The sequence below is a fragment of the Sciurus carolinensis genome, chromosome 2 (genome assembly GCF_902686445.1).
Source record: "Sciurus carolinensis chromosome 2, mSciCar1.2, whole genome shotgun sequence".
Classification (NCBI taxonomy): domain Eukaryota; kingdom Metazoa; phylum Chordata; class Mammalia; order Rodentia; family Sciuridae; genus Sciurus; species Sciurus carolinensis.
In genome coordinates this window covers 151,335,015-151,347,573 of record NC_062214.1, presented here as the reverse complement: position 1 = coordinate 151,347,573, position 12,559 = coordinate 151,335,015, and the positions used below count along the sequence as shown (strand labels likewise).

The 12,559-nt window shown below is 34.6% G+C and overlaps 1 protein-coding gene across 2 annotated transcripts in view; it reads right to left on the bottom strand.

The window, feature by feature from the left end:
- The window catches only part of Atl1 (atlastin GTPase 1), a 62,998-nt gene that overhangs the window by 13,243 nt on the left and 37,196 nt on the right, over nucleotides 1–12,559 (bottom strand). For both annotated transcript variants that reach the window (XM_047539047.1, XM_047539045.1), the window contains exons 7-8: nucleotides 6,242–6,334; nucleotides 5,008–5,146 (exon numbers count right to left, since the gene is read on the bottom strand). In XM_047539047.1, the coding sequence (XP_047395003.1) occupies nucleotides 5,008–5,146; nucleotides 6,242–6,334 (232 nt within the window). The remainder of the gene's footprint in view (nucleotides 1–5,007; nucleotides 5,147–6,241; nucleotides 6,335–12,559) is intronic.

The following is a 12,559-nucleotide window of genomic DNA, read 5'->3' as shown; positions in this document are numbered from 1 at the left end:
GGGCCATCACAGTCTCATAGCAGGTCAGTGGTACTCTGAGTTTGCAACAGTTGCAAGCTTAAGAGTACAGACTTAGTGCTGGGTATGGTGGCACACACCTGTAATCCCAGCAGCGCCGTCAGCTTAGACAGGAGGATCATGTTCAAAGCCAGCCTTGGTAAAAGTGAGGCGCTAAGCAACTCAGTAAGACCCTGTCTCTAAATAAAATACAAAATAAAGCTGGGGATGTGGCTCAGTGGTTGAATGCCCCTGAGATCAATCCCTGGTACCCACCTCCAAAAATGAGTACAGATTAGTAAATAACAGAAAATAGATCTTCAAAGAAGTCTTTTTGAGTACAGTAATGATTTTTTAAATCATTATTTCCTATGTGTGGAAAAATGCACACAATCTCTGCAAAAAGCAAGACATGTCCAGTTTCAGTTCCTGTTCTAAGAAAATGCAGTTTAATTGCATAACTTTTTTAAAAAATCTGAATTTTAGCACAGTTACTGAGTTTTCATCAGGTTACTGAGTTTTCATCAGGTTGACTGATGATTTTCAAGCTCTTAAGGAGATTCAAACCTTGTCGTTGTGTTGGCATTTTCCCTGTTACTGCAGCCCCAGTGTACACTGAAATACCACTTTGCATTAACATTTACATTCTCTTCGTGTGTGTGTGTGTGTGTGTGTGTGTGTGTGTGTGTATGAGAGAGAGAGAGAGAGAGAGAGAGAGAGAACACCCAGGGTACTCTGCCACAGAGCCATGTTCCCAGTCCTTTTATTTTTTTATTTTGAGACAGGATCTCACAGGTATTGAGGGTCTAGTAGCTGGCTTACAAGTGCGTGCCACTGCACCATGCCGCTTTTATGACACACATGAGCACAATGCTGGCTCCTTCGAACTTCTTTTGTTTTGTTTAGTACCACTTTAAAGTTCAGTGCCCATGGGGTTGGAGTTGTGGCTCAGTAGTAGAGCACTTTGCCTGGCACATGTGAGGCCCTGGGTTCGATACTCAGCACCACATATTAAATAAATAAAATTGAACAAAAGATCCACTGACAACTAAGAATATATATATTAAAATAAATTCAGTGCCCATAATTTATGGGTATTTGTTTAAGTTTATTCAGACTTATCTGGCTGTTTTCATTATACCAACTTTCTTAATACTTCTGCTTTGTACCATATACAGATTTAATCAAATGTATTTAATCAGATGTGGTTTTCTTTTTAGTTATTAGTATTCACTGGAATGCAATCCTGGTATTTGTATTTATCTTACCATGTTCCTGTTTTGTTTTCTGCCATATATCTCTCTATACCTTAATACAAATGGGTTTCTTTTTTGCTATATGATTTTATGCTTCTTTCAGATTTCGTAGACTACTATTGTATATTTAGAATATATGACTTCTTTCTGAATTTGTATAAAAGTTTTCTTCTTATAAATCCAGTTTAAGGGGCTGGGGAGATAGCTCAGTCAGTAGAGTGCTTGCCTTGCAAGCACAAGGCCCTGGGTTCGATCCCCAGCACCCCCAAAAAAAAAAAAAATCCAGTTTAAAATCACTGTCAAAACATACATTTAGTCCCGCCCAACTTTTTATATAGTTGGAATGGAATAAGACACACCTGTGTATCTAATGAACCAGCAAATAATTACCATTAAAGTAACCAGCATAAACACTACCTTTGGATTAAAATTTGTTCTAAAGATAGAATTAGCCATCTTTGTTCTAAGACCAATGCTAGGCATTCCAATATTGGATTCAGAAAATAAGAATGATATACTGATAACACATAGAAGTAGTGACCTCTTGCAAATATTAGTTGACTATGGTAAATCCATGACCCAAAACATCTGCAGACCAGTTCAGAACAACTTCCAGAGGTACTAATAAGCTTAGCCTCTATAAACATTCAATAAATATGTATGGGTATCGGATAATTACTCAGGATGTTATATTTTTGTCATTTTTGCCTTAAGAGTAAATGTTTGCTAGGAAATAAGGAGCTAGGTCAAAGTGGTAGTTATCTGTCACAGTAACTGGATGCATGATGCACATTTTATAATAATGCCATAGAGCAGGTGCACCAGTGTAGTTTTTATGGTTTAGATATAAGGTATCCTCCTCGAAAATCTCATGTGTGAGACAATTCAAGAATTTTCGGAGGTGAAATGTTTGGGTTATGATAGCCTTAACCTAACCATCTAATTCATTCACTGATATGGATTATCTAGGTGAAAACTGTAGGCAGGTATGGTGCAGCTGGAGGAGTTAGGTCTCTGGGGTTGTGACTTTTGGGTTTACATTTTGTCCCTGGTGAATGAAGCTCTCTCTACTTCCTGGTTGCCATGTCCTGAGCTGCTTTCCCCCACACCCTTCTGCCATGATGTTCTCCCTCACCTCCGACCCTGGTTGGACCTCTGAAATGGTGAGCCAAATAAATGTTTTTGTTCCTCTTATTATTCTTGTCAGGTCTTTTGGTCACAGCAAGGAAAAAACTGACAAAAACAATAGTATTGTTGTGTGAATTAACCAAGATATTTTCTCAGGATTGATTACCTGACTTTGACAAAGCTTTCTGAAGTTTAACTGGAGTGCTAAGGAAGCAGCTCCACAACTTATGATGTGATGTGGATACCTAGTGGTTCTATATGGATAATCCTTGTAAATTTTTAAAAAAGTGTATCTGCTTTGCTAGGAAAGATGTTCAGTAGGCACTCAGAGCTGGCTGAATATAGCAGGAATGAATGTGATTCAGTGCTTTAGATCCTCTTGATTTCTAATGTAGGAAGCTTCTACATTAAAAGCAATTAAACTTAATACACATTTTTAATTACACTGGAGATAGATAATGATTGCAGTGCTGCAAAGGATCATGGACAAATAGTAATAACAATTGTTACTATTCATAATGAGCTAGAATATTATTTCTATGTGTTAAGTAGTATATACAAAAGTATTATCAAAGAACGATTTTTGCACAATCGTTTGTATTCAGAGACATTTCTTTCCCAGAGATAACCACTAAGATGCCTGTCCTCTGGAGAGTAGCATGCCCAGATGTCAAGACATTTTGGTAGAAATCTCACCAAATCACAAGATTCAGGGTGGGATGGAAAAATACTATAGATAATAGATTTTCAAAACTACTCAAGGAAACACTGGCAAAATAGAACCTGTCTGTACATAAGATAGGTTGAGTAGCAAACATACAGGGTATAAAAGCCTCACTAAAATGGAACCTTTAGGGTAACTAAAGCCATCTTTCATCTCTTTCTCCCAGGAAGCTACATAACTTACAGGTAGCTATAACCGATTGTGTAGGTTAATGTACATGTAGAGACATAAATGTACATAAAAATTTGACGGAGAATAAATATATTAAAAAGTAGGATTCTATATTTACTTGATTTGTCCTTAACTCTCCCTGAACTCATTCACTGCAAAACATATCAGTTAATTTAAGAAGGTCTTGCATACTACAGTAACAGAATAAGCCAGAGTATTTTCTGTCCCAATAAAGGACTGTTGTTGAAGGCCTGCCCCTCCTCTGCCTGTTTACTGCTCCCAACTCCCGAGAAGAAGAGAGGCTTTGTGGAAGCCTTCTCTTTATGTAATTTATTCAAAACACATTGAAGCCATTAGGTAATTGCAAAATATTAGAGGTCTGTGTGTTCACTAGTGCATTAGAATTCATGAATGACAGTGAAATTATAGGACCCGGACATCCATGTGTTAATATGTGCTCATTGCTATCTGTTCTGTTGTAGAAAGGTAAGAATTTTAAATGTGTATAAAAGCAATGTCGACAATTGAGAAACTGAAGATTCTATTTATGGTATTAATTGCCAAAGTTAAATATAAGGTCTCTGAGAGAAAATGCCATGAATATAAGGGGGAAATAATTGGCTTTTCAAATATTCCAGTTTCTGAAAACTGAATACAAGTTATGTTGCCCTTTTTAAAAAATAATTTTAAATCCCTTTCACAACAATTGTGCTGAAAAACTTTTACTGTCACTCTCTCTCTCCTGGCACAATGCAGAAAGGCCACAGTAAATTAAACAAATGCCTGAATTTAGTGGTATACTCAATACTGGACTTACAAGTAAGAATCAGAAATGTCTTTGTACTATCTCATATTAACTGCAAAGCATATGTCTAAAGACAAGTGACTACCACTTAGGAAAAATTAACTTCTGTTTCCACAGACCCCCTCCCTCCATCCTACCTTTTTTCTTTTTTTCTTTAACAAGTTGAGCTGCTTTGGAATCATAAAATAGTCAATTTCTGATAAAGAGATAATAATATCCTATAATAGATACTATTTTTAAAAACATGCTAGTGCTTTTATTTTGTTTTCAGAAACTGGTCCTCATCCAGAGAAGATTTCATTTTCAGTGAAGTTTTTCAAACATATAATTAGATTATTTAATTATAGTTTTAAAGTACTGAATTCAGTACTATGCTATGTTTCCTTCGATCTCTAAATACACAATTTAATAAATACAACATTCCAACAGTATAGGCATTTGTTTTTTCCCTTTTAATGGAAGTGAGAAAAATCAAGCATAGCAAGCTGGGGTTGTAGCTCAGAGGTAGAGCACTTGCCTAGCATGTGTGAGGCACTGGGTTCAAATCTCAGTACCACATATAAATAAATAAAATAAATGTCCATCAACAACTAAAAATTAAAAAAAAAAGAAAAATTAAGCATAAAGACATTAAGGAACACCTTTCAGTGCATAGAGATGGGAGGGTAAGGTGTACTGCTTGTTGGCGAACACAGGATGTGGTCTATTTGTATAGGAAGTATACACATTCAGTGCCATTGACCCTTAAAGTTGATGGAAGAGGAGTTCTAGTGCCAGCCCAGGATTCCCAATTCTTCTGGCAATTTCTAATCCCATCAGCCTGACATCAGTGGATATGTAAGTAATGGCCATAAACCCAGTGGTAAAATTACATTTTTATAATCAGACTAAGTGATGCAAACATACTCGTTTAAAATCCAACAAACCTTTCAGTTTTCCATCAAAGTTTGGATTGGTAGCTACTTTCAAGCCAGGGTGAGGTAGCAGAAAACAGGAAATATTGGTGAAACAGGAATGGATGTGCTTTCGAACATTCTGCAGTTCTTCATGCTGGTTCCCTGAGACCTGCAGTAAATTATTCTGAAGTTTAAAATTACTTACAATCTAAATTGAAAAAAGGAATTCTATGGAATCTTATATTTGCTATGTCTGTCTAGTCCTACAATAGCAAAATAAATAAATAAATAAATAAATTTTAAAACAAGATGGACTGCCATTAAAGAAAAACATAGTCTTGGGTGAATATGTCCATATAAGCATGGCAAGCACATGGCACAGTTATTATAATTAATAAGCCACCGCCCTTATGCCATCTCAGATGGGCTTCCCATGTTTTAGTATAAACTAGTGGAGTTTTACTCTAGTTCCCACAAGTTCAGATTTTAATTCAAAGTACTCATAAGAGACACAAGTAGATTGTAAGATAGTTACACTTTTTTTTCAGAAGATACTTAAGACAGCTACCTGTCACCTGGTAGGTACACACTTTAATTCTAGAAAGGCATCCGAATAGTTGGGTATTTATTTATCTATAAGCCCAAATACTCTCTACTCCCTTTTTTAGACATGCACTTGACAGTGTATAGTATAGACAAACTACTCTAAAAATAACTATAAATCTAAAAAGGCCAGTGTAGAGATCCTGATATTCAAGGAACTTCTGAACTTCAATTTTCTCCTTTGATTTCTCAGTGGATATTTTTTGTGATATCTGATCAATGTAAACAATTTCTACAATGGTGAACTATCATGACATAGAAAATAGAAGACCTTCTAATTTCATATTCTGTGAGCTATTAGCAAAATTTTCTATGACTTTGGAGATTCAAAATTAGACATTTCTTTAAACCTCTACTAAAACATAAACTCAGATACTTGTGCACGATCAGTCATGAATTGATTTAGTTCCTCAAAGTAAAATCTTTATATTAAAGAATAAGTAATTGTTTTAGACACAAAAGAATTATCTGTTTCAAAATTATTGGTAATATTTGAAATTATTATTGAATAGTTCATTAAATATCAATCTTAGTTTGTTCATACAGATACTATGAGGGTCAAATGAAGTTGTGGCTACTGAGTATATTTAGCAAATCACTCAACAAAAATAATTCTAGATTACTACTGGTGAAATTCTATGTACCTAAATATTTAACAAACCTTGAGGCGTTTTTCCAAGAATTTTGCACCACCATCTGCTCCATATGAAAATTCATATGGGAAACTCCAGTCTCGAACCAGAAATATCAGACTCTAAAAAATAGTAAGAAAAAAACTGATAAAGGGACTTTAAGGTGCATACCTCTGACTTTTATTAGAACCAATTATATCATTATCAGCTTCATAGTGTTCTTTACCACATCGTGGAATTAAAAAGGCAAACATAAAACCCTTGGAAGTTTCTGAGCAGTCTCTTACCTATGAGATTATCCTACATGTTTCTGCTAAGTATGGACAGAAAACTGCCTACTAACTGCCAACATGAGTGCACCCCACTGGGAGTTGAGAGTCAGAGATGACTCAAGCTGGCTGAATGAAACAATGTACATATAATCAGGTTGGGTAGAGTATTCCTATGTTCCTGTGAAGGAACTGGAAAGAATATTCTTTCCTTTTTGACAGCCATAGAAGAAGATAGGCATAAGATCAGCTTTTCTTTCTTAAATTATTGTAATGTTTTTATAGAAACAGTAAGTATAGATTATCACAAAAAGTTCAAATTATATAGCAAAGTCCAGAGTAGAAATTTTAAACTGCATTCCAAGTTTTGTCTAGATGCAATCATAGTTAACATTTGGTGAATGATATGTATACAATGGATAGGGTGGGAATAAATTTTTTAAAAAGAAAATTTTTCTAAAAAACAAGTTTTTCCTACATTGCATTTTAAATAAAAAGTATTGAAATATACTTTTAAAAAGGATATTGCAATGGCATTTAAGATACTACTGAAATTCAACTAAGTGATATTTCATCACAAGAAGTTCTAATAGATTTTTTTGAAACTAAGAAAAAAGATTTTGGAAACCTGGGAGACATGTGTTTACTTTTGAAATCTTCTGTTGAAATACAGTCTACACACAGAAAACTGCACACACAATTACAAGGCTTAACAAATTTTCACTATCTGAACACTCCATGTAACCAGCACCTACCTCAAGAAACAGGATGTGCATCACTCCACAACCCTCTACTCCTGCTTTCTTCCCAGTCCTCACCCCTTGCTCAAGGGTGACCACTATCCTGACTTCTCAAAGCATAGACTAGTTTTGGCTTCTTTCATTCAACATTATACTAGTGAAATTCATATTATTGCATAATTTTGTATCATTCATAGTCATCACTGCATAATATTCCATTATACAAATAATTATAATTCATCCTAATGTAGATGCACAAAATTATTGGTTGGTCTGCCTTTCCTTAATTGGTTTGAGTCATGTGTTCTTATGTTATTCTGGACTTCCTGCATCATAACACTTAATACTACTATTTGATGGAGTTCTTTCAGTTTCAAACAATGATTTCCAATTACAACAAGCTTAAGTTAAAGAACAGAGAATTTGTTATTGATTCCATAACTGGAAAAGTTGGTACTATTTCTCTCTCAGATCAGTCCTTTCTATATGATGGCCAAAATGACCACTGAGAGCCAGATGTACACTCTAGTACCTGTGATTTGATTTTTACCATAGCTACGTCAGGAAAGTTCCAGGGACTGGTCTACCTTTGATCATGTACACAGTCTTGAAACAATCACTGTGGTCAGAGGAATAAGATAGTCTTAATTGGTACCTGTACATAAAGAATGAGTGTCACTCTTCACCTGAGCCATACTTAATCAGTGAATTAACCCTCTGACAGGGATTAACTGGGTGATAACTAGGCTGGTAGGGTGTGGATGGAGAAGGTAGATCATTGGGGGTGTGCTTTGGGGTATACATTTTGTCCTTGTTGAGTGGAGTGCTCTCTCCCTCTCTCTGCTTCCTGATGCCATGCCCCGAGACACTTTCCTCTGCCACACCCTTCTGCCATGATCTGCCTCATCTCAGGCCCAGAGCAGTGGAAACAGTCATCTATGGACTGAGACCTCTGAAACCATGAGGCCCAAAATAAACTTTTCCTCCTCTAATTGTTCTCATCAGGTCTTTTTGGTCACAGTAGTGAAAAAAACTGACTAAAACATATAGTTAAGGAAAAATCATCTAGATATAAAATTCTTAAAGTGATGTTTTCTTTAAAAACTCTGTCACAATTATTCATCTGTCCTTACTCATTGAAAGTTATTATAGAAAATTCTATGTGGATCCTTTGTCCTTAAAAGCTCAGTGACTTTTATTAGATGTATTCTCATATTGACTGGAACTTATCAGTCTTCCCTAGAGACTTAGTAGGATGATTCAAAGTTTTATTTGAAGGAATTTTTTTCTATCACGTCTTTAAATATTTTTCCTCTACACAGTCCATTGTCATCATTAGGCGCTCTCACTATACACATGTGGCATACTAGAGAATGAGAATCTAGGCAGGGGGGGGTTGTCTGTTTGTTTTGTAACACTAGGGATTGAACCCTTGGCCTTGCCTGCTGGGCAACTGCTCTACCACTGAGTTACAACCTCAGCCCAGGAATCCAGGTTTTATGGGGTCTGAAGCTTATATAATCTGTGGAGCAGGGGAAACCTCTATAAGAAAAGAATTTTTTAAATTAGGCTTGAAAATGAATATTTAGAATGAGATACATAAATCACAAGTTTAGAAAAACTAACAAATAAAACAAATAACACAATGAAAATCCAGAAAAAAACTAAGATGCCTTTACATTACTTCTTTTTTAAAAAGCGCTCTAAGTTTATTTCCTACCCCAGATAAGAATCAAGCATTTTTCTAAGAAGCATTGTTTTCTTTTTTCCTGTGGAAATGGTAACTTCGAGATTTTAATTCTGAAAGTGCTACTAAATTGGTCATTGTTTCTAGGTCTCTTCAGTGGACAGAGTTAGATATAATTTTCTGTGTATGTATATGTATCATATATGTTGATAAAATATCTCTTTAATTCATATTGATATTTCCAATTCAAACACTTACATACACAACTACAGGGTTTTCACTTAACCTCTATATTCTATCTGTTCCTCCTAACCCAAGAATCCTGAATCAAGATTCTTGGTTCTTTGGGTATAAAGAATGATTGAATCATGATATCCCATAATTACTTGTTAGTTTTAGTCTACAATACATATACATCAGCCTCAGAGTAACCCCACCAATACTACCATCAGCTACAAAGAATATTTTATAAAACTATTAAAAATTTTTTTGGCATACACTCTGTTTATTCTTTTGTCTTTTTAATCTACTTATTCTTTACTTATAGAATGTAAACATTGAGATGCCCTCCTACTTTTATCTTTCATTTGGTCCTAGTTCCACAAATACATATTTAATGCTTATCCCAGTCCTTGTATCAGCTTTGTTTGAGTGAAACTCATTCTTTAGTAGATTTCTCATCAAGGGGTGGTAGGAACAATATTCCTTCCTTTTTTTTTTTTTTTTTTTTTTGGTACCAGGAATTGAACCCAGGTGCGAGCCTCCTGTCTCAGCTTCCAGAGTCCCTGGGATTACAGGCGTGTGCTCCCGCACATGGCCTATTTCTTGCATTCTTACATTTTGATAACAATTTCGGTCTTTCATGCCTCTAAGTCAATATAGGATTCTTGGATTGCATCTTTCCTTACACAAGGACACTTCTTGGTGTGTGATTACGGGTATTTCTTGTTTTACAAAGATGAAGCCAGTCCTCCCTCTTCTATTATGTTTTGTAGATTTTTGTGGGTAAAGGAGAGATTTTTGTAAGGAAAATTAAAAATACCCATATTACTATCTTTAAATGATCTACAACTTCAAACAGATGATCATTTTTGTCAAATTTTTGTCAATATATAATAATTTGCATTTGAAATATCTCTACCTAAAACATGTATTTTGAAAATAGAAGTAGCTAAGGAAGGAACTTTTGAAAAATAAAGGTTCATGAACCAGTATAAATGAAACCAAGTATGTGGCTTTGGCTGTATTTTACGTTTTTCTTGGGAGACTTCAGTCTCATTTTTTGCTCTTTTCCACTGGGCATTTTCCCTACTCAAAGTAATGAGGACCATGTGTAGAACAGAAGCAAACAGGAAGTCTTATTTTTTCAAATTAGCAACCTATAACAGTAACCATGAAATGAATGCTGATTGATGTTCAAGGTCCTAAGTTCCCTGCCTGATGCTTCTACCCACGGATGTGCTGAAAAACTCTGTGACCAAAAAAAGAAGAAAAAAAGTCTTGATTTGTAGAATGTTCCAGTTTCTGTGGAGAAAATACACCCACTCTGGAGAATTTCCAGTTACTAATGGTTTTTAAACTGGCTTATATAACTCTTGAATATTTAATAATTGGTTCTTATAGACAGGTATGAGCTAGCTATAGCACATCCACTACTTCCATCCCATCCAAGATGATTTGTAAAATTTACATTTATTATGTACGAATTCCATGAATTCCAGTCCTTAATTCAAAAGCTATCAGTTTTCTGCACTGCTGAATCTCAATATGTATGTAGGTATAAATAGATAAATAGATAGGAAGAAAACAAGAATATACATTAGTTTGATTTGTCAGATAAAAAAACCACATGAGTTCATAGTTTTCTAAATGAAGTAAATTCAATCAGATGTGGGACAAATCAAAGACCTATGCTATACTTATCTTATGCACTTTTTTTTTTTAATCATGAGAGGTGTTATAACCTTTAACAATTGGGAGATGGCTATACAAACTATGGCATATTGATATAATAATACATAGCTTTTAATATTATAAGTATGTGGAATATATCCATACATGTATAAATTATGTCAATATAAAATGCTTAAATGAAAAAATATTTAAAAAGTAATGCTAAATTTTTAAAAAATATTTTGTTTTAGTTGCAGGTGGACACAATACCTGTATTTTATTTTTTATGTGGTGCTGAGGATTGAACCCAGGGCCTTACGCATTCTAGGCAAACACTCTACTGCTGAGCCATAACCTCAGCCCCAGTAATGCTAAATTTATGTGCACATCCATTATAAATATGTGAAATTACTCCCATATTATGAGGAAAAGACTTAACTGTTCTAGAATCATATAGCCAGTAAGTAACTGAATTAGTTTTTAATGTTTAGTTAATTTCAGTTTAAAGTAATAGTAAACACCAGAAATGGTTTTAAACCAAAATAACAACTCATTGCAATCAACAACTCACTGAGCAGGGTTCACTGGCACATGTCTGTAATCCCAGCAGCCTGGGAGACTGAGGAAGGAAGATCGAAAGGTCAAAGCCAGCCTCAACAAGTTAGTTGAGGCCCTGAGCAACTTAGCAAGACCCTGTCTCAAAATAAAAAATAAAAAAGGGCTGGGAATATGGCTCAGTGTTAAGTGCCCCTGGGTTCAATTCCTGGAACCAAAAAAAAAAAACCAAAAACCTACTTATTTTATAGAATAGATATGTTGATGTAGCTTCTGCTGGATTATTATAGTATACATAAGATTCAAGTGCTCAATGTGAGTAAAATAAATGAGAAAATAAGTAATGTCATAAAGAACTCTGTATTATCTCTTACTAGGTTTTTCTTTCCTAGGTGTGCTAAATTGTTTTGAGATGGTTCATAAGGGCTTGTAAAAATAGATATTAAAATAGATATTAAAATCAGTGGATATCAAGTTGGCAGCTTGAAAGTCATGGTAAAATTATTTAGCATTTACTTTGTAAATGCTACAAATCAGGCTCACCTGCTCCCTTCTCCTAAACCTATCAGCACACCACTGGTGAGATCTGTACTTCAGTAATGCTTTCAAAATGAATTCAGTTAGCTTTTAGTTTTAGTTTATAATTTTATCCTATTTCAGAGTTAAGACTCCTTCTATTTTAAATTTGTTAAAATTATTTTAATTTTCACATAAATTTATTATTTAAAAAATGTCATTACCTCTCACCTTACTTCCTCTGGCAATGTTAAAAACTTCCCCACAATGTTATCCAAATGAATAACTGTTATCTTGCCAGAGAAAGAGAAGTGATGATTTCACACACACACACACACACACACACACACAAAACAACCACGCATACACACAATAAAACCTCACTAAAGTTATTTTTGCTTTTTTCTCTATGCTTTTTCCAATTTAAATGTGATATTATTTACTAATATCTTAACTCCTGAAATTTGAATAGATTTGCATTTTATCTTAATTTTATGACATACAGTAATGTTTTGTTTTGAATTTGGTTGCTTCACTCTCAAATATAATTAAATGGCTTTGGACATCACTTTTACTACATTATCAGTTTCTCATTTCAATTTCAGATAATTAGATTTATAAGTCTATACCTACTCCAGAGTCACTGTTGACTCATTCAGTCAAGACTCTTTCTTTTCACTGACCTTT